A 22,863-nucleotide genomic window follows, 5' to 3' on the forward strand; every position below is an offset into this window, starting at 1 on the left:
AGATAGCGCCACAACGTGAAACGTCTTTTAATGATATCCTCACCAAATCCTGTATTATGTCCGTGACACTCTCTTCCCCAATTTCTTGCTAGTACAAAACGTGCTGCCCCCCTTCGAACTTTGTCGATGTATTCCGTAAATACTATCTGGTAAAGATACCACACTGTGCAACAGTACTCCTAAAAGAGGACGGACAAGCGCAGTGTAGGCAGTCTCTTTAGCAGATCTGTTACATCTTCTAAGTGTTCTGACAATAAAATCCAGTCTCTGGTTTGCCTTCTCCACAACATTTCCTATATGTTCTTTCCGATAATTTACGGCCTTTGTATATCACTGATTCATCGTGTAACCGAAGTCTAAAGGATTCCTTTTAGCATTCATATGGATGACCTCCCACTTCTCGTTATTTAGGATCAACTGTCAATTTTTACACCCTGCAGATATCTAATTTAAATAGTTTTGCAATTGGTTTTGATTTTTTGCTTTACTAGACGATAAATTACAGCATCTGCAAACACCATAAGACAGCTGGTCAGATAGTCTCATAAATCGTTTACACTGTACGGAACTACAGGGGGCGTATAACAGTATCTTGGGGAATGCTAGAAATCACTTCCCTCACGTCTAATCACGAAACTATTTACCTTCGTCCCTTAGTCTCAATTTTTTTAGCCTCAACTCATTTCTAGTACAAATAATTAAGAAAAATGATTTAGTTGGAATTTTAACTAATCTTCCTACTGCCTAATATTGCATAATTCATAAAATTACACTGAACAAATCATATCAGGAGGTTGTCATTTTTTATAGAAAGTGATATCTTCGCAACAGAAGTGTCAGACAAGATACATCATCGGAATAAGACAACGTTAGGACTGGACAAAAAAGTATGGAATTAGAATTAATTGAATGCCTTCAGCTGCTGACGGGCGTTTATATATATCAACGAGGACATATGAAAATGTGTGCCCCGACCGGGACTCGAACCCGGGATCTCCTGCTTACATGGCAGACGCTCTATCCATCTTTTTTTTAATTCTCTGCATTTTGTTCGGTATTGTTCGTTGCGCTTGGTCTGGGCGGACGTCACATAACATCCTTTCATATTGATCGTTGATTCCTTTGCTCTGTTTTTTGATTACAGAGGGCAACCAGTCCTCTGACCGAACACGCTGAGCTACCGTGCCGGCAAATCCATCTGAGCCACCGAGGGCACAGAGGATAGTGCGACTGCAGGGACCCACATCGGGGTGGGACACTACGAATGTAGTGTGTGGACGTACAAGGTGAGAGTGTGGGTCTCGCGGGAGGCGTGCGCGAGATAGTCCCTGCAGTCTCACTAGCCTCTGTGTCCCAGATGGATAGAGCGTCTGCCGTGTAAGCAGGAGATCACGGGTTCGAGTCCCGGTCGGGGCAGACATTGTCACCTGTCCCAGTTGATATATATCAACGCGCGTCAGCAGCTGAAGGTATTTAATTAATTCCAATTTCATTCTAGACTGCTGCAGGTCTTCAATGGTTTTTATGGTGTCTGTTCTTTCGGACATGTCCGAAAGAACAGACACCGTATCCATGTAAGTATATAAAAAGTATGGCGTCCTATGCTCGGTTGTTGGGCCAGTCCCGTTCTTTACGAGGTGTGATTGGAAAGTTTTAAGAGTGGGCTTGTCATTGTACGATGGTGGTACTTACATGCTACTGTGATGCATCTCCTTCAAAATAGTCCCCTTATGTCTGAACACACCGACTACAACGGTATTTCCACTTTAGGAAACATACCTGGAAATTTTTTCCTGAAGTGTGTTAAGGGCGCTCTCTGTATTTGCCCGGATGTCTTCAATCTAGTCAAATCGCTTCCGGCCGGCCGAAGTGGCCGTGCGGTTCTGGGCGCTGCAGTCCGGAACCGCGAGACCTCTACGGTCGCAGGTTCGAATCCTGCCTCGGGCATGGATGTGTGTGATGTCCTTAGGTTAGTTAGGTTCAACTAGTTCTAAGTTCTAGGGGACTAATGACCTAAGCAGTTGAGTCCCATAGTGCTCAGAGCCAACCAAATCGCTTCCCTTTCAGTGAAAACTTCAGTTTAGGAAACAGGTAGAAGTCCGCAGTGGTCAAATCAGGGGGAATGTGGCGGTCGTGGAAGCGCAGGAATTTTGAATTTGGTCAAAAATTCAACGATGGAGAAGGCACGATGAGCCGGAGCATTATTATGGTGTAGCATCCAACTCCTGTCTAGCCACAATGCACGCCTTTTCTTCCGCACCTTTTCGCACAAACGCTCAAAGACACATTTGTAGTATTCATGGTGAATTGTCTGTCCTCCAGGGGTGAATTCATGATGCACAATACCGGTAGAACTGAAAAAAATCACCAACATTGTCTTCACCTTCGACCGACTTCGCCGTGTTTTTTTTTTTTTTTTTTTTTTTCGGTCGTGGTGAACCTGGAGTCTTCCACTGCGAAGACGGCACTTTGCTTCCTGGATCACATCGATATACCCACGACTCGTCGCCTGTAATCACCCTATTTAACAAATCTGGGTCATTTTACTCCGATTAATCAGTTCTTGGCACATTTCAAGTCGGTATTGTCTCTGGTCACTTGACAACACTTTTGGAATGAATTTTGCGGACACTCGACGCATGTTCAGATCTTCAGTTAAAATTGACTGAACTGCATAGAAATGTTAATTAAGTTCATCGGCCATCTCCCTAATTGTAAGACGACGATCATGGCGTACTAAGTCGCGAACTTTCATAACGGTTTCATCCGTTTTTGAGGTGGAAGGACGGCCGAGTCGTGTTTCATCTTCAAATCATTCGTGGTCATTTTTAAATCTGTTGAACGAGACAACAACATTTGACTGGTTCATACAATTATCTCCAAAAGCTGTTTTTGTTTCGAAGTCCCATTAGTGGATTTCCCGGTTTGAAATCAAAATTTCACACAAACTCGTTGCTCCGTTTTTACGTAAGTTTCCACGTAGACAGAATCCGGCAATAAGCCCTAACAGACCCGCACTCAACCAGCTGCCACAACAAACCGAATAAAGTAAAGTTTCCTGTCAGAGGGCGTTAAAGGACGAGGCAGTGACTCACTCTCCACTCTCCGTGTACCTGCCCGCCGAACCAGTAAGCAGTAGCGGACTCATTCTTAAAGCTTTCCAATCACACTTCGTATATAAAGGTATATAAATAATTTGCCCAAGGCATTGGAGGACTCAACGAAATTGTTCGCTGATTACACAATTTTGTCGATAAAAGGCCGAAACACATCCGTATAAGACATAGCCAGAAAAATAACAGGTTCGCAACTGAATCACAGCAAACAGCTTAACCATCTGGGTTGGATTATCACTTTGCAACTGTCTGGGCACTGTTTTCGAACTCCATGGCAGATTAAAACAATGTGCTAGGTCAGGAATCAGACCCGCAGATTCCCACGAAAAGAAAAGATTCTGGGTTAGAGTCCTGATCCAGCATACAACTGTAATCTGCGAGGATGATTAAGCTTAACTCTTAGTCCTTTCAAAAAGATACTGTTGCTGCTCCCACCCCTAATCTTGCTCCAATCGCGAAAATTCCAGTTTTGTAAAATTTCTGATAAATAAAACGGTAAGCGCGCGCAACATGCCTCAAAGTTGGAGAATAGTATGTTAATGTATTGTGTTCAAAAGGTTTATGATACCCACGGTTAAAATTTAATGTGTTTTTGTTAATAATGCACACAACTTCAAGAGAAAGTGATTTCCGTTTAAAATGTTAAACCAAAACATAACGTGATCTAACACACACTGAAAATTTTTCATAAGAAAGGATTTGGCAGGCATGCAACCTACTCAGTTATCTTTTAACACATTGTTATGCCGCAGAATAGGAGAGGAGAGGAAATTAATATTTATCTTTTGTTCACGCTAGTACAGCCACACGGGACAGCAGGCAGAGGTAGTGACACACCTATGCAGCAGAAAGAAACCATCTACATAGTGACATTTACATAAACGAGCACAGGTTGCAATATCAACACCAACCACGCAGGACACACGCTACACATTCAGAGAACCTGAGCGAGGTGGCGCAGTGGTTACACTGGACTCTCATTCGGACGGACGACAGTTCAATCCCGCGTCCGGCCATCCTGATTTAGGTTTTCCATGATTTCCCTAAATCGCTCCAGGCAAATGCCGGGATGGTTCCTTTGAAAGGGCACGGCCGACTTCCTTCCCTATCCTTCCCTAATCCGATGAGACCGATGACCTCGCTGTCTGGTCTCCTTCCCCAAACAACCCAACCCATTCAGAGAAATGTGCGATGCGAGAGTGACAGAGATATAGTCATTAGCTCTACCTAACACGCAATACTACCTACCAGAGACCTCACTCTACAGTTAAGGTCTTGTAATAAATTTTTAAGCAAACACAGTGGAACACTGGTGCCCTCTATCACAATATAGTGAAGCAGTTCGTATTCATTCGAGCCAGTTCTCGGTCCGCTGTAAGATAGTGGTATTTAAACTACTACGTACTTCCCCTTCTCGTCACACACACGCCCACTTCAACAGAACGGCTAACAACCAAATTACCTCTGGGCGAGCAGCGACCATTAATCGTACAACACGGACAGGATATCGGTTCCACCTATTCCTAAAACCTCAGCACCTACAACCTACTTCTCTCTCTCTCTCTCTCTCTCTCTCTAACCAGACTCACGCTGGATTTACCACAACAAACTTTACGACCGAAACTGTCCACAAAACGACATTCAATTGATAGCTCGTGCACCTAAATTCGCCAAAACCAGTGTGTCACCAGCGACTATTCAGAAAATCCCACAGAATCTCTGTATATTTCGTTATTCAGCGTTGGGAGGAAACAACCATCACAGCCATGTATATGAGCAGGGGCCTAACAGACTAAATAGCCACGCTGCCTCCGTGAACTGTACCCAAATTAAAGTACTGGTACTACCAATCCAGACTTTTTTCCCCTCTCCCAAGCCTTAACCGCCAGCTGCGGTGCCCCACTACACCACGCAGTAGGTCGCCCTACTATCGGACGTAGACGCACACTGATATGTCCACTTAGTCGGTGAGAGGTCTACATGGGAAACTCTGTCACACCATAGGAACCATTTAGAACGACAAACGCTCAGCGCCACGCCAACTTTTGACAGTTGATTAATTATTCGTTGCTGCTGTCGGTTCCCTACGACAGCGGCCGGCCACTGCGCGTCGCTCAGGCAGCATCTCTGGACCCAGCGAAGGCAAGTTGTTGCATCGCTGAGTCGCGCGCGCTCACCTACAACATTTCTTTTTCTTAATACATCGTACACGTATATTTACAGTGACCACCAGGTGTTGTTATTAAGTTATCATGTAGGATGCTCAGCACTGGTAAGGGCGAACGTAATCCGTGCGTTTTGACACAGCACAAGGTGTCTAGTTTTGAAGAACCTCCTGATGTCTCAGGAGCTGTGCATCTTCAATACAGAGAGTCCCACTCATTTCTCAGCTGCTGCTGTATCGTTCTCAGCCATTGACCTCTTTCTGCTCTCCCACCATTGCAAACCTAACTATCTGAAGCAGCTGATGACCTTCACTCCAGTGACCACTTTCCACTGTGGGTCGACCCACTGAATGAGGGATTCCTTGAACAGAAGCCACCGAAATTGATCAACAGGGCTAAATGGACACTGATCAGCCATCTTGGATATGCTTGGACACCACAATAGCATCGAGGAATGGGTGAAACAAATCCTGCAAGTGATCTGTCATGCCACTGACTTGCCCATCCTGAAGTCTTCATATCACTTTAGGAGACAACAAGTTCCTTGATTGACTGGTGAATGTCACCCAGCAGTCCAGGGCGTGCTGCTCTTTGCTGCCCAACAGGCTCTATGCGTAATTAAGGAGAGCAAGAAGAGTCCACGGCAAGCGTTCCTAGAGTCTGACAGCCACTCTACTTGTTCTACGAAAGTACAGGAAGCCATCTGGAGGATTTCCGGTAAATGTAGTCGTTTACCAATAACAGCTGAATCGGTGGTGTCTCCCAACAAAACGCGCAGACATGGCTCAGATTACTGCAGCGACTACTGCCAGTGCCAGCCAGGATCCACCATTTCGCCACTACTGTGTGACTGCAGAGGGGGGCAAGTTGGACTTCGCAACCAATAATTCTGTGTCTTACTACTGTCCTTTCTTCCTGTGCGAACTGGAACTGGCACTGGCACTGTCTGAGACTCATGGTACTGCACCTGGTCACAAACAAATGCTAAGACATTTGCCATTAGCATCAAAGAAAATCCTCCTTGAATGTATGCTTGGTATGACAAACAGGAAACTATCCCAGCTCTTGGAGAGAGGCAGTATTGATACCTCTCCTCAAATCATGAAAGGGCCTCACATGTGTCACTGGAGCATCACCTTAATGAGCCGTGTAGGAGAGACCCTGAAGTGAACGGTTAACTGTCGCCTGGTCCGGTTCTTAGAGACAGCACATCTCCTTAGTTGCACTCGGAGTGGATTCCGTGGATTTTGGTCTACTGTCAACAACCTGACCCAGGCGACGTGGCTATTCAGCAGGCTTTCCTGCATAAATATCACTGTCTCGGGATATTCTTCATCAGTAAGGTGTCCGATACTATGTGGAGACACAATATTTTCGTGCAACTCCATCAATAGGGCTTTCGTGGCTACCTCCCCATTTTCATAAGGTCCTTCTGGACTAAGCAGTTTTTTTTACGTCTCAAGTTTGTGGCACACTGTCAGATTGATTTGAGCAGGAGAATGGTATCCTTCAGGGCAATGTTTTAAATGTTACTCTCTTTGCCATATCCATAAGCAGTATCACGTTTATGGTAAGGAGTGCTTTACAGTGTTCCTTATTTGTGGATGATTTTGCTGTATCCTGTTCTTCCTACAGTGTTGCAACAGTGATCCCAGTTGCAACTTAGTGCAGAGATTAGAGGAGTGGGCTGCAAAGACAAGTTTTCAGTATTTTGTGTGTGTGTGTGTGTGTGTGTCCTCATCATATTTTTGATTTAGCCGAGTTGCATATAAGGGACACCATTATACATTTTAAAGACTCAGGTTTGTAGGCCTCATTTTTGACTTCAAACTATCATGGTTACACTGAATACCGTAAAGTGCCTTAGCCACAGGTCTTGGTGGGCAGAGCAGGTGCATCTGCCACAAATTTTATGTGGCTTTTTGGTGTGATCATGACTAGACCGTGGATGCGCGGTGTACAGATCAGTGAGGCCTTCTTACCTTAAGGTTATTGACACTACACACCATGAGGGAACTAAGCTGGCCACAGGTGCTCACAGGACCAGCCCCAGACCCAGTCTCCTTGCTGATGCTGGGGAGCCGCCAGTCACCATCCGGCGGCAGCTCCTTGGTGCGTCAGGCATGAAAGTTCCTCACAGCTCTGACTTCACCCGCATACAATACTATTGCCCAACCACCGCTGGAATGACTTTTGTCCAATCCTCCACAAACAGCAATGACACGTTGGATCCCGCATGCAGCATGTGCTGGAGTCGCTGGGAGTGGAGCAGGTACAACCCCAAATCCAGGGTTTTAACTGTCTGCCGTCATAGTACCTGCAGATCCACAGAGTCATTTTAGATTTAGTGCAGCAGCGGAGGGGTTGCACTTCCGCACATGTTTCAATACGTTATTTAAGGACATTTTTAACTGTGCACCACACCTTTACAGCTGTCTTTAGTGATAGATGGAGACTCTGGTTGCTCTGTTTCCCCTGATCATGTCCTCAAGGTTAGACTGCCTCAAGACTTAACTGTCTTCAATGCAGAATTATATTCAATCTTGCAGGCTCTGGAGCAGATGAGATGGGATTAGAGTACTAAGTTCCTCGTCTGTTCAGATTCTCTGAGTGCCCTTCACTCTCCACATCTCTTGTACCCAGCAGATAAAGTATTCCAGAATATCCAGGATGCCCTCGTCCAGCTACAATGGCTTGGAAACGTAGTGTCTTTCTGCTGGATACCAAGCACATGGGCATTGCAGGGAATGAAAGGGCAGATGCAGCAGCCAAGGAGATGTATCGCAATTCTCAGGTAGCTCAATGTGCAATCCCCTCGCATATTATCGGCTCACTTGTGAGATAGTCCTGTGTCACGGGAAGAATGATTGACTGGAAGTGACATCCTAGCACAGCCCACAACGTGGCCATGGCATATTTCCTTCCAGCCACGTCGATGAAACGAGGTCCTCCTCAGTTGTTTCCGCTTAGGCCACAGGCCTATGGCGCATGGCTTCTTGCTCTGGCGAGAGGACTTTGTAATCTTCCCCCTCTTCCCTTCTTCCACCTATTGTCTACATTAAACAATGCCCAATCCAAGTAATTGGTAAGCGAAGTCTTTTATGAAGATTTGAGAGGAGCGAAGATAAAAATAAACTTTTAAAGTTCACTTAGCTTGTCATGTTGAGAAGGCTCCACTTCTTGTCCAGGGGTCTGATTCTTGAAGCTGTATATGTAACATCAGGTCCTCACTGTTGTTTTGAACTAAATAATTGGAAGATGGTTGTTGCAGAATTTTTTTTACGTAAATATATTTTCCACATATTTTTCTCACATTTTAGTAAATCAGTGTGTCTTGCTTTTTCACATCAGCAAAACCGAAATTACGTGGTTTGCACCTATTATAAAAAATCCGTCTGACCACATCAGAGGCAGGCTTAAGACTCCCACACTTTGCGGAAATAACAATATTCCAAACGATTTACAGTTTTTCGTAACAAATTAATTTCTTCTAGTTTTCCTTACATTATTAATTTCGATTATTCTTTCATAAATGAATCCAGAAATAAACATAGTAAACAGTACAGATTACATAATTAATAATAGAAATTTTAAATGTGCAGATAATTCGGAATTTCACATGTTTCTAAAAATAATTTTAACTGTACATTCACAACTATTACTTACCGATTGTAACATCGAAACTAAAATATTTTATAAAGTAATTACTTTCATAAATTTTAGCTTGACATATAGCATACTGTCCATAAAACTATATGGAGATTTTGAGAAAAGCAACTGAGATAATATTAACCGGTCCAAAAATCGGAAAATAATACTTGTATCGACAACTACTGTTGAGGAAAAGCAATGTGTAGTGTTTCTGGCGTACATATCACTGTGCACCACATTTTATTAGATTGTTTTATTTTCTGATCAGAGGGCGGCAGCAGATTTGATAAGATCTGCCCTCTGTTTTAAGTAAAGTTCAAACAAATGCGAGTTTTAAGGATCTGTGATTCGTCCAACATGTTTCAGAAAATTTTAGGGAGATGTTTTTAACGTGTTAACGGGGTGAGTGGTTCAGGTGGGCAGTCAGTGTTCCCATCGCCTCTTTTTTTAGCTCCGCTATTTTATTTTTTTAAATCCCAGGTATAGCACCGTTTACCCTTTCTCTATTGTCTTAAGACGTGGCAGATAGTGATTATATGGTTACTACAAGCGAGGTGGGAGTGCAAGAGTGTCATTTTATAGGTTTCCCCTTACTGTGTGATAATTCGTAATTTTATCCACATTCGTTTCTTTTAATGTGTTTAAGGGCGCTGATACTATCGTCACTGAGTACCCATAAGCTCTAAAAATCGCGAACACGCACCTATTTAGTGCTTTTCAGATTAAGATTGCGCTATGATACATTTGGATAGTAGTGTATTTTTTCTAATCTGCCTCCACCGTAGCAACAAATCATATTGTTTTACCGATAGCACTCATGACAAAGAGGGACAAAGATTTTCATTACTCTAAATTCTTTTGTCTGCCTTTGGAGATGCAGATGACAGAAGTAAATTTTAGGACGATGCATTTTGTAATTAGTTCTGCCACTGAGATTCGCGATTATGTGCAGTCCATCAATTATCTGATATAGTAAACGTAATTACGTCAAAGGAAATGTAATGTATGTGGTTAAAAGTGAATGCTTGGAACATTACTATGTTCAAAGGCTAGTAAATGATGTCATAACAGAATTTGGCAGTTTTGTGTCTTCTGTATATTATTATTAGAAAGTTATGTATGTTCCTAGAATCATATCCAATGTGAACTTAAAAATTATCATCTTAAAATCACAAAAGTTTAAGTAATGTTGGTGGAACAGAGTAATAGAGTAGTGGATAGAGGCGGATTGTGAAAGGGGCTTATATATTACTTCGTGAAATATTGTTTGTTTTTATTCGTATTTTCCTTAGGTTTTCTTATTTATTTCATGTAGGTATACGTTCAGTGTACAAATAAGACGACCCTATGTTGAGGGCGAGGTGTTAGTTTTTGTGAAGTAGTCGAGGAATATGGACCAGTGACTTGCAAAATTGCTGTTATGTACATTGGCAGATTGACTAGCACTCCAGGGCATTGTGTACTACAGAAAGAATAACATGGGTAGTCATTTTTCATAAGTGAATTGTTCACTGGCCACCAGATGTAGCAGACAATTGGCTCTGGAGAGAGATGCACTCACATATAACCGTACGGAGCAAGTGCAGTGTGATTTACCAAATTGTATTTAACGTGAAACATCTACATTGGATTCCATTTTTGGATGATTCACATCCTGTGTGTGGATGGAATAAGGATACAGACCTGCTCAATAACGCTGTGTTTCAGGTTCATCCAACATGTCACCAGCAAAGACGATTAGTATGAGTGAGTGTAAGGACCTGGGCTCTCTGCTAGACGCTGATTTCGGCATGGTGACTCTAGTGTCCGGTAACACGCGACTGGTGGTGCACAAGGCCGTGCTGGAAGCTAGGAGCCCTGTGTTTGCTGCCATGCTGCAGGACATGCTAGAGGACGGCAGTGATCAGCTCTCCATCCCTGACGTAGAGGGCCCGGTCCTGCAGAGACTGGTGGGCTACATGTACACTCTTAGGCTCTCCCAGCTGCAGGGCCTGGGCCCTCAGCTGCTGGCCGTTGCCGACCGGTATGGCGTGGTGGGCCTCAGGGCTTTGTGCGAACAGCTGCTAGATGTGGAAAACGAGGATGACTGACATATGTGAAATAATGTGAAATGACTGACATATGTGAAATAAATCTTAACTGCTTGACTGCATGTGTGTTCGCTAAATACTTGTAAATAAAGAATTAAATGAAGAAAGACCCCACAACTGTTAATTTGTACCCACCAGTGTACAGTACATTCAATTAATAGTTAAATCACAGTGAATGAGTGGGGAGAGAGAGAGAGAGAGAGAGAGAGAGAGAGAGAGAGAGAGAGAGAGAGAGAGAGAGAGAGAGAATCATGGGATGTGACTTGTCCTCCTGACCTCTTCAAGCGTAACCATGATACCCTCTACATGACGATTCAGTGAAACTGCAGTGGGTTTCCCTTTCTCCTGAAAGAAAAACTTACTTCCTTTTGTTCCACAAGAGACAGCTTTTCGTCAACAATCTGTGTGAAGTATGCAGCACTAGAGTGTATCTGGGGAATCTGTATATTATTTTGCACAAGTGTCAATAGTGAGTGTATGCAATAGCAGTGAGAGTGCGAATGACCCTGGTGATCATTTGTAACAGTTGTTTACCACCAGGCAGGATACATGTATTCTGCGAGATCATGTTTCTGATTCGTCAGTTACTTTCTGATTCGTCAGTTACTTTCTGATTCGTCAGTTACTTTCTGATTCGTCAGTTACTTTCTGATTCGTCAGTTACTTTCTGATTCGTCAGTTACTTTCTGATTCGTCAGTTACTTTCTGATTCGTCAGTTACTTTCTGATTCGTCAGTTACTTTCTGATTCGTCAGTTACTTTCTGATTCGTCAGTTACTTTCTGATTCGTCAGTTACTTTCTGATTCGTCAGTTACTTTCTGATTCGTCAGTTACTTTCTGATTCGTCAGTTACTTTCTGATTCGTCAGTTACTTTCTGATTCGTCAGTTACTTTCTGATTCGTCAGTTACTTTCTGATTCGTCAGTTACTTTCTGATTCGTCAGTTACTTTCTGATTCGTCAGTTACTTTCTGATTCGTCAGTTACTTTCTGATTCGTCAGTTACTTTCTGATTCGTCAGTTACTTTCTGATTCGTCAGTTACTTTCTGATTCGTCAGTTACTTTCTGATTCGTCAGTTACTTTCTGATTCGTCAGTTACTTTCTGATTCGTCAGTTACTTTCTGATTCGTCAGTTACTTTCTGATTCGTCAGTTACTTTCTGATTCGTCAGTTACTTTCTGATTCGTCAGTTACTTTCTGATTCGTCAGTTACTTTCTGATTCGTCAGTTACTTTCTGATTCGTCAGTTACTTTCTGATTTTTGAGCTGCATGTCCCATTGGCAGTACCTGTATCCTCTATAGTTACGCCCATGGCACCTTCTTGGCCACTGACCGGACAGCCATTCAGCATTGAGGAGTCGTACAAAGTTTCATGCATCCTTCAGACAAACCTCATCACTTTTAAGTGGCTCATTGCTGAGGCTTACTATCTGCTTTCGTGCAGTATGAAGGAATGCTGGGAGCGCTATGTCCCCTTGCGAACATGGGCCTTGTCCCTCATTCTAGGTGTGAGGGCAACTTGCATAGTCTGCTTGGCTACCAAAGACAAAAACCTGTCCTATGTCACGTCCTTCACGGCGGTATCTCTCTGGATATGTCTGTTCCTACCAGTGATATTGCAACCTGTGTTGTGACTGTGTGAATGTATGCATCTTACCCTGCCACTTTGCGAGAAGAAGAGATGAAGACAGGCAATTTTACCATTGTTGGAAAACTCAAAATAATGCTATAACTTTAGAATCGATCATTACGATCAAAAATTGCCAATCTGGGAGTACTGGCCCAGGCTGCATGATTGTCCGATTTCCCAGCTCACTGGTGCTGCATAAATGTGTTCAGAATCCTGTCCAGAATGTGAAATAGTGTCACACTGAACATTTAGTGTGTGCTTGTGTTTGCATTTCCGGGGGCTCCTCCACTGTCCTGTGACACTATACACTGCTGTCACCCTTGACATTCATATGTCGCTGAAAAGAGCTGTGTGTCAACAGACGACAACAGACGCAGTGGCCACTCCTGTCACCAGCCACCTTGTTGCACTGGGTATGTGGCAGACAACTCACCACAACCGCAGTCACTGCATGCTATGGGCACCACTTGGGAACCTAGTGTGGAATAGCTGTAAGGGCATGTCTGCAGATGGCACATCACATGATGTTCAGATCGCATTTACCAGTGTGATGCAAATGGAACTAAAGATGCTTGACCACGTCATGTGGTTTGGAATGTTAATAAATGCTTGTCACCTAATGTCCCCTAATGGCACTTCGCCACCACGACAGTTGGCATGCTCTCTGGGTACACAGCTTTACACTTAAACTGAGCCCTAGGCTCAGTGGACTTCCAGTTACTGAATTATTTCCTGCTTTCATGTATACTAATAGGTGGATACAGCTCCACATACAGTGGTCACAAACTTTCAGGAGATGAAACTACATTGCAGTAAGTGCATAGGAACTGCAACGAATCGCGATTTTTTTAATATACGACAATATTGCTCTTTAACTAGTATCTATTTTTTGTTGTATTTAGGCGTTGGATACAGGCAAATCTGTCGCACCAAACCAGAATTCTGTTTGGGTAGTGTGGCTCATGGAAGTGAAGACGTTCTTAATAATGTGTTGCTGTAACTTTTACACAATACAGCAGGGGTTCCGCGTGTACAAGCCCTTGGTATGTTCCCAGGCATATAGCACCAAAAATTAAGAAACTTCCGTTGAACCCTGGTCCAGCAATTGCGGTTTCTCATTGTTCAGACATAATTTACAGTAACTTCCAAAAGTTGGAGAATGGTTGTCAGTGAAATGCTTTTCTCGGAGCACACAGCAGAATGGGAGAAAATTAGTAGGTGGTGGTAGACAGATGGCAGTAGTATCAAAAGAATAATGATGTCCTAGTGAGGTGTGAAAGGCCCACAGGACAGATCATACCCTTGACAATAACTCACTGATTTGTTTTACGCAAACTCTGATGACCCAGTGACAGCAGAAGAAGACTACTGCTCTAGGAGGGGTGGAGCAACACTGAATGACAAGAGCTGCATGGCATTCCGAGCAGAATGCTGTGGTGCTGCAAGTGGAGCAGTATGGAAGGAGATGGTGTAGACCAGTGCTGAAGAAATGAAGTTTGTTTCTTAGAGTGAAGATAGAACTTTTGACTGACTCTGGCTGCTTTCGATCAATGCCAGAGCATTTGGCTGTTTCTGCAGGTAGCGGTATACATTTTCTTAATTTTTTCTGCAATCGCCTTAGAACGAAATGCAATAATAAAGTTAAAAGTACCGTATGGCAAACACATGAAAATCATATTTTATCAAGCGAGACAAAGTTCACAAAAGCGTTGTTATTTGGACAAGTTAATTTGAAACGTTGTTAATGCTTCGTCCTGTTTCATAAGTGCCTTGTATAGCTTGCTAGATTTCTAATGTATGTTGCCCATAGACACTTCGGATCATTCTAGGTTAATGTGTGTTGTGCAGAACAGACATTTTGGTATTGTCAGCAAAAGTGTGGTGACGTTTGTTGGCATCAGCGCACAGTAATCCAGGAGCCCATTAAATTATTTTTTGTGCTGTCGAATGAAGTTCTTTGAAATATTCTTTCTCTGAATCTGAAACATGGCGACTGTAAGGTCTGATACAATGCCACAACAATAAATACACCTCTTCTCCATTGAATACAAAAGGCACAACTATTACCCTTGGCAGTGGATGGTTGAGCAGTATCTTATGTCCGATTCTTGCACCAAACAAAATACATTAAAGGAATGAGTATTCACTCTCAGGGACTAGGCATTCATTTGCTGAGTAAGGCCTTGGTCGCCTTGGATCCTGAGTTGGGGCTGGTAAGCACTGCCAGTCCTGTCACAGAGTGCAACAGCAGAATATTGTGTGCACAGGTGATGGGATCTTGGCTTGACTGTCCAGATTGTGATGATGGGACAAACATATGTAAAAAGCCCCAACAGTCTCAAGGTGTGTCCTGCACTGATGAGATGGAACCATCGTTAACAGGTAACCTATGGAGAAATGGCCGCACCTCAGTTGTATAAAGCTTCCACAAGCAAGTGAGGCTCTGTCTGAGTGGACCTTTAATTCCCTAGCTGCTCATGGGACCAAGATGGAACTGTCAATCTTTTTCTCCTCGTCCCAGCTTGATGGGTGTACTACCTGGGAGTACTCACACCCTCTCATCCAGATGAATGAAGCATGTTAGTCCCCCTGATAATAAACTTGTCTTCAGTAACAAGGCTCAAAGAGTCATAAACCGGAGTGTTTTTGTAGTGACCAAGAGAAAGGAGGGGATATTTGGAAAAAAATGCCCACCTTCTATATACATAAAGGCTTAGAAGGGCTTGCTGGTACCTTAAGGTATGTCAAGCAGTTGCAAAACTTTTCTGTACCGGTTGAGACTAAAAGGGAAAGTGGGTGGAACTACTTAGGAAATCACAAAAGTTGCTGATTGTGACATAATTGTTGATTTGCACAACTTTATCTCCATCAAGAGTGTGATCATGTGCCCATTAACATTTTGGGCATGGATGTGATGGAGCTGAAACAAAAATGTGTAACACAGGAGAGTGGATGAGGAGCAAAGGATGCATAGGAATAATGGAGAAATTAAGAAAACCACCACCTAAGTGTGACCTTCACACCATGGCAGGATTCCTTAGACTTAATGTTAGCATTATATGTCTAACCCTATGCAGTGCTACAAATGCCATCATTTTGGCCATACAATGCTGAGTTTCAGAAGCAAAGTGACTTTGGGAAAGTGTGGAAAGGCCCCATGAATCTGACTGGCTACCCATCTCCAACAATCAGCATTAACTGTTCTTAGAGGCACCCAATAAAGAGATGGGACTGCCCTGTTTTTGCTGAGGAATGCAAAATTCAGGAAGTGAAAGTGACCAAATGGATCTCCTATGCAGAAGCCAAAAAGGAATGTAAGATGCCACTTCTTATTTTCCATGGTGCAGAAGCCTGTTCCCAAGGTCGTAACTTCGATGGAAATGACGTCCAGCATACAGTTATCAACTACCAGGACCTGTACATGCCAAAGGAAGGTCAGTAGTGACATAGTGATCCAGGCAGGTACACCAGAAGAGAGCAGCACTGTTTCTGCAGTGAGCATCATGATTGCTCCACAGAAGCAAGAGTGCCTCTCGGCGCCCACTTCCGTAAAAGCAGGGTGCCTCTCGGCGCCCACTTCCGTAAAAGCAGGGTGCCTCTCGGCGCCCACTTCCGTAAAAGCAGGGTGCCTCTCGGCGCCCACTTCCGTAAAAGCAGGGTGCCTCTCGGCGCCCACTTCCGTAAAAGCAGGGTGCCTCTCGGCGCCCACTTCCGTAAAAGCAGGGTGCCTCTCGGCGCCCACTTCCGTAAAAGCAGGGTGCCTCTCGGCGCCCACTTCCGTAAAAGCAGGGTGCCTCTCGGCGCCCACTTCCGTAAAAGCAGGGTGCCTCTCGGCGCCCACTTCCGTAAAAGCAGGGTGCCTCTCGGCGCCCACTTCCGTAAAAGCAGGGTGCCTCTCGGCGCCCACTTCCGTAAAAGCAGGGTGCCTCTCGGCGCCCACTTCCGTAAAAGCAGGGTGCCTCTCGGCGCCCACTTCCGTAAAAGCAGGGTGCCTCTCGGCGCCCACTTCCGTAAAAGCAGGGTGCCTCTCGGCGCCCACTTCCGTAAAAGCAGGGTGCCTCTCGGCGCCCACTTCCGTAAAAGCAGGGTGCCTCTCGGCGCCCACTTCCGTAAAAGCAGGGTGCCTCTCGGCGCCCACTTCCGTAAAAGCAGGGTGCCTCTCGGCGCCCACTTCCGTAAAAGCAGGGTGCCTCTCGGCGCCCACTTCCGTAAAAGCAGGGTGCCTCTCGGCGCCCACTTCCGTAAAAGCAGGGTGCCTCTCGGCGCCCACTTCCGTAAAAGCAGGGTGCCTCTCGGCGCCCACTTCCGTAAAAGCAGGGTGCCTCTCGGCGCCCACTTCCGTAAAAGCAGGGTGCCTCTCGGCGCCCACTTCCGTAAAGGCAGGGTGCCTCTCGGCGCCCACTTCCGTAAAGGCAGGGTGCCTCTCGGCGCCCACTTCCGTAAAAGCAGGGTGCCTCTCGGCGCCCACTTCCGTAAAAGCAGGGTGCCTCTCGGCGCCCACTTCCGTAAAAGCAGGGTGCCTCTCGGCGCCCACTTCCGTAAAAGCAGGGTGCCTCTCGGCGCCCACTTCCATAAAAGCAGGGTGCCTCTCGGCGCCCACTTACCCCTCATCCTTGAAAGGAAAGGGAGTAGGGAAGGGTCTCAGTCAAGAGCTGTGCTGGGTACCATCAGATGTTATTCTGGCATGTCTGTCAGATGATACCATGGGTTTGATGCCCAGACAGCCCCTGCACTCCCCAACACTCTAACACTGTCTCACCCCCCTGGTGGAAGTATAGAGACAAATCAAAACCATGTTAATGAAATGGCTTCCATACTCGTGGAGTATGAATGGATACAGGACTTGTCTGGAGGAACTGACTCCTCGTACAGGACGTACCTTTTGGCCTCTCTTCAAGAGACTCAATTTAAGCATGGACGCACATGGACTTGGAAGCTATTACCTCCCAGAAAAGATTACATTACTGGTGACAGACTGAAAGGCCAGGTAGAAATGTTCATTAAGGACACTTTCCACTCCTCACCTCTGTCCATAAACCACAACCCTACCAGCAGTTGCCATTCAGATTGTGTCCTATGTTGCTGTCACAGTGTGTTCTGTGTACCAACAGGTCTATGAGGCCATTAACAGCAAGGCCATTATGTATCATCTTGAACTAACCCATCTCTTTTTCGTTTTAGGTGGTCTTCCAGGGGCATCACTTCTCTTTCGCGAGTTTGTGAATGGCGCCCACTGGGCCCCAAGCTACTGCAGCCCATCCTTCCTACCCGGGCTGCATTTCCTTCCCTGTGCCCCTCCCTCTCCATCCTCACTCCTTCCCTGTTACCTCTTCCTCTGCGTTTGTACTTATGTTGATCTGTCTATCCACCTGGTTTCCTTTATTCTTGCGGTTTTGTTTCCCTTGCCTTTTCTCTTTCATTGCTTTTGGGTCTTCAGGGTTTGACGTCCGCTTAAAAATTTTGTTTATAGCGTCATTTGGGTAAGCACTCCCTCCCTTGTGTCTACGGCGTGGATTCATCTCCTCCCTTCCTTGTCTGCTGTAGCCCCCTCATCCCTGCTTGGTTGCCAGCACATGTAATCAGCCAGTGTGGTGAGGCTGTTATGTATGCAGTTGGCTGAGCCCCAACAAAACAGGAATCCTGATACCTGAGCTTCTGCCTCCCAAAGTACGCACAGGAGTGGTTGGTTGTCATTCCAGAGCATCGGGATTCCCATCAACAGTCACCATGCCAGAAGGCCCTTGCTGTGGCCGGGTGGCACCCATGGAGAGGACACCTGATCAGAGTGGGTGGTATCAGGGCAGATGCTTTTTGCATGAAACATATCAAGCTCCAAAACTTCGGCTATTCTCCTACAGCCATCTCTTAAGAGTGGTAACATATCATTGAATACTGCTTCTTGTGACCCTGCGGCCTTCCCTGCTCTGGCTACACCCCGGAAGGAGGGTCAGGCACACCATCTTGGAGTGAAACATTTTCTCCGCTGTCAGGTCTGTACTAGGGTGGATGGGGACGCCATCACCGCCGCAATGCCGCTATTTTCAGTAGAAAATGTCGAAAATAAGTTTGGCGATGTGGAGTTCTTCAGTAAGACATGACCAGGTTTCCTGATGACAGAAGCTTTTTCTGTCACCAAATCTGCAGCTCTTTGTGCTTGTGATCATCTCGGTGACGATTGGGTGTCTGTTACACCTCACCAGTTTCAGAATATGATCCAGGGAATAATTTTTCATCGGGATCTCATCATCCAACCTGACGAACTCCAGGCTAATATGGAATGATGGGGTGCTCATTTCATTCAACATGTGCAGAAAATTCGTTAGGACAAGTGCACCGATACTGGCGCCTTTATTCTGGCTTTTGAGGCAGATATCCTCCCAGAGAAGGTCAATGTTGTGAGTTGTCTATGTGACATGATGCCGTACATCCCACCACCCATTAGGTGCTTGTGTTGTGGGCACATAACTTCCCAATGTACAGAGGATGCTCTATGTGGTGACTATGGCACCCAGTCCATGAGGGGAGCCTATGTGTTCCGCCACCTGTGTGTGTGTAAAAATTGTCATAACCGTCACTCTGCATGCTCAACAGATGACCCGGCTCATAAGAAAGAAAAAGAAGATACAGCATGACTGACTCCACCCTGTATTGACGTCTTCTACTATTGCATCTGTTATGCTCTTTCCCCCTCCTCCCTCTTCCTTACCCCAGTTCCACCCCCTCTCCTCTTGCCCTCCACTGGAGTGTCCCACTTCTTTGGCGCCCACCAGTGATGGGGTCCATATGTGGACTGCTTCCCCTGGAGTGTCCAGAACAGAGCTCAGCTACCACAACTCGGCCATGGGACAAAGTCTGCGTGCCCCATGGTCACTGCTCTCTTTCAGTTTCAGATCTTGCGGAAGCTTGCGCTCTCTCTCTCTCTCTCTCTCTCTCTCTCTCTCTCTCTCTCTCTCTCTCTCTCTCTCTCTCTCTGTGCCCTGCCCTCTTGAAAGAGGGAATGTAGGAGGAGGAGGAACGTAAGCCCCAGGTCAAGGCCCCTCTGATATTCCCAGAGGTCTGATCTTCCCCTAGCAACCTGAGTCTGACATCTTATTTATAGATGTCACCTTGTCGTTGTTGATCAGTTGACTCCAGTCTATTCATCTCCCACGTAGTCACCCACTCTTGATTATTCGATGGTATTGTAATGGATACTACCATCCTCTGTGGTTATTCAATGATATTGTAATGGGTACTACCGTCATTTGCCAGAGCTGCAATCCCTTATTGTCTTTTACATGGCAGCCTGTGTTGTTGCTCTTGAATAATCTCATTTTACTGATGCTCACTTATCAACCCTTCATAGTTTCCATGCTTCATCGTAACCAGGTCAGGCATTTGATGGCTTACTGTGACATCTGCACATTGGTCTGTACAGATATTGTTAGTACATGGATTCATACAACATTGGAAGTGGTTGCCTTTTGGGTCCACTTGGACTCTGCTGTCAATGGAATTCCCTCCTGAAAGGCCACCTACATCTGCTGCCCTAACTGATCTCCTTCAGCAATTCACCCTTCCCTCCCTTCCTCCTCCTTTGGGATTTTAATGCTCATCAGCCTTTGTGGGGTAGTGCGTTTTCATCTAGTCGGGGCTCCTCATTGACCATTTTCTTGTGGACCACGACCTGTGCCTGCCTAATGTTTCACCTACTCATTTTAGTGCTGCATATGATACTCTCTCTGCCATTGATCTTTTGCTCTCTTCCCCTCCCCTTCTTCCTTCTTTACACTACTCGCCACATTACCTCTATAATAATGATGACTTACTGTTGTTTCTCTCATTCTCTTCCTGCCTCCTGATAAGGTTTCCCAGATGGGCTTTCCATCATGCTATTTGACCTCTATATACCTTCTTTGTAGGGTTTCATTGATGAAGTCGTGTGTTATGTCTGATAAGATAATCCACACTGCTGACATTGCCATTCCTCAATTGATGGGGCCCATTCACCAACTGCCTGATCCATTGTGGAACAGCCATTGCCACTGCTTGAAGGCATTTTCCCTACTAAATAGGGAGACAGTATTGTGGTACCTGTCCTTAAGCATGACAAGGATCCATCGTCCCTTGATAGTTACAGGCTGATCAGCCTGACAAATGTCCACTGCAAGTTAATACACTCAGTTGAGTCCTTGACTCTTGGGACCTTTCATATCCTTACCAGTGTGGCTTCCAGGAGCTATGATCTATCAGAAACTGCAGTTTCTCAGCACCTCCGCCTTGTCGCGGTTTTCTTCGACCTTTGTAAGGTCTACAACTCAGCTTGGTACCATGACATCTTAATTGCACTCTATGAATGGGGTCTTCGGGGGTGCCCTCCCAGTCTTTATTCAACAGTTCCTGTCTGATCAGACATTCAGAGTCCACAATGGCACTGTTCTGAGCTATCTTGGATCTAGAAGAATGGCGTTCCATAGGGCTCCATACAAAGTGTCCTTTCTGTCATTGCTACTAATGGATTTGGGGTCTCTGCCGGATTGGTGGTCATCCCTGCTCTGTATGTGGATATTATCTGTATTTGGGCTAGCTCTGACTCGATGGCCTGTGCAGAACAGCAGCTCCAGGGTGCCATCTGGCATGCTTCCATGTGGACACTCACGCACTGTTCTGTATTCTCTCCCCTTAAGTCAAGGATGGTGCATTTCTGTCGCCATATTATAGTCAACTCTGACCCAACACCTGACCATGGCTCCCCCCGCCCCCCCCCCCACTTTCCGTTTCTTGGGTCTTCTGTTTGACAACAAGCTTCCACAGCCATCATCTGAAGGTTGACTGTTTTTGTAAATTCAGTGTTCTTCACTTCCTTCACATGCCTCTTGGGGTGCAGATTGTTCGACCCTTCTCCACCTTCACTGGGCATTTGTTGTGTTCTATAGGGTCTATGGTTGTCAAGTTCATGGATCGGCTGCCCCTTCCATACTGCTCCTCTTGTACTCAGTTCACCATCTTATTATCTGTTTAGCCTCTGGTGTCTTTCACACAAGCCATGTTTACAGTCTTCTGGTTGATGCTGTGATCCCTCCCCTTTAGATTCACCAGTCCCAGTTCTTGGTTTCCTATGCTGTCACTATCTACTCTTTCCCTGCTCACTCCTCCTGTTCTGTTCTTTTTGGGGTTTTGGAATGTCACCCACATGTTTTCCATCCTTGGGTGGGTTTACTGGTTGGGCTCCATGTCATGTCTCTCTGCTGCAACTTCCAGCTCCCCTCCTTGTCCCCCACATTTTCTTCCAGCCACCACTCCATGGTTAGTTCCTTGGCCACAGATTTGGATGGATCTCTTCCAGGGACCAAAAGCCTCCATCACTCCAATGGTGTTCTGTTGGCCCTTATGGGAGTTTCATGTTGCCATTGTCTTTTTACACTCATGGCTCCAAATCCACCGATCATGTGGGATATGCCTACTCGTCTTCTATTGGCACAGAACACCATCTCTTGCCTGATGTGTGGGGTGTTTACTGTGAAACTGATAGCCATCCCTTGGGCCTTCTGTTTAATAGTCCTCTGTGACCCAATTTTTTACATACAGACTCAACAGTGGTCTTGAGGCTATCACTCAGTGTTTTTCCTGCCACCCCTTGGTCGTAGCTATCCATGACCTCCTTGCTAATCTTGGTGACACTGCTTGTTTGGTTGATTTCCTTTGGGTTCCTGGCCATGTAGTTATCCCAGGAAATAAACTTGCTGATCATCTGGCTGTAGGGGCGACCACTTGCTGCTGTTTTCCTTGACCCATCCAGGGGTGGATTTGCGGCCTTACATGAAGTTCTTTTTTGCTCAATCGTGAGATGACTCTCAGGAAGCTACCCCTCTATGTATTAAACTTCGCACCATCAAGGAGACTCCCATCATGTGGCATTCTTCCCTATGCCTTTCCCAGAGGGAATTACCATCCTCTGCTATCGTTGCATTAGCCATACTAAGTTGACCTATGATTCTTTTACTCAGCAATGATAGCTCCCACCCCCCCCTTCCCCTCTGTAGTTGTGGGGCTCCACTCACAGTGATCCGTATTTTGCTGGATTACCCCAACCTTCCTTGTCACAGGTGTCAGTGGATGACCATTGTGTGGTTATGTCTGTCCTCAGTTTTCTTCGCGAAAGTCGTTTGTACTCTCGAGTAGAAGTCCTTGAATTTTCATCTGGAATATCAGTCCCTCAGTGTAGATGT

General features: G+C 45.4%; 2 protein-coding genes across 2 annotated transcripts in view; both read left to right on the plus strand.

Annotated features, from left to right (window-relative positions):
* The window catches only part of LOC124804881 (speckle-type POZ protein B-like), a 90,916-nt gene that overhangs the window by 49,605 nt on the left and 18,448 nt on the right, over nt 1-22,863 (plus strand). The window lies entirely within an intron of this gene.
* Nucleotides 1,414-11,129, plus strand: LOC124804880 (protein roadkill-like). Its single transcript, XM_047265245.1, has 2 exons — nt 1,414-1,469; nt 10,640-11,129. Exon 2 carries the CDS (start codon nt 10,651-10,653, stop codon nt 11,020-11,022), a length of 372 nt encoding a protein of 123 aa, XP_047121201.1. The 5' UTR covers nt 1,414-1,469; nt 10,640-10,650; the 3' UTR covers nt 11,023-11,129.

Source organism: Schistocerca piceifrons, chromosome 7 (assembly GCF_021461385.2).
Source record: "Schistocerca piceifrons isolate TAMUIC-IGC-003096 chromosome 7, iqSchPice1.1, whole genome shotgun sequence".
NCBI lineage: Eukaryota > Metazoa > Arthropoda > Insecta > Orthoptera > Acrididae > Schistocerca > Schistocerca piceifrons.

What these genes read in the sequence shown, in the direction of transcription:
- LOC124804880 (XM_047265245.1), top strand. Translation starts at nt 10,651, where the DNA reads ATGTCACCAGCAAAGACGATTAGTATGAGTGAGTGTAAGGACCTGGGC.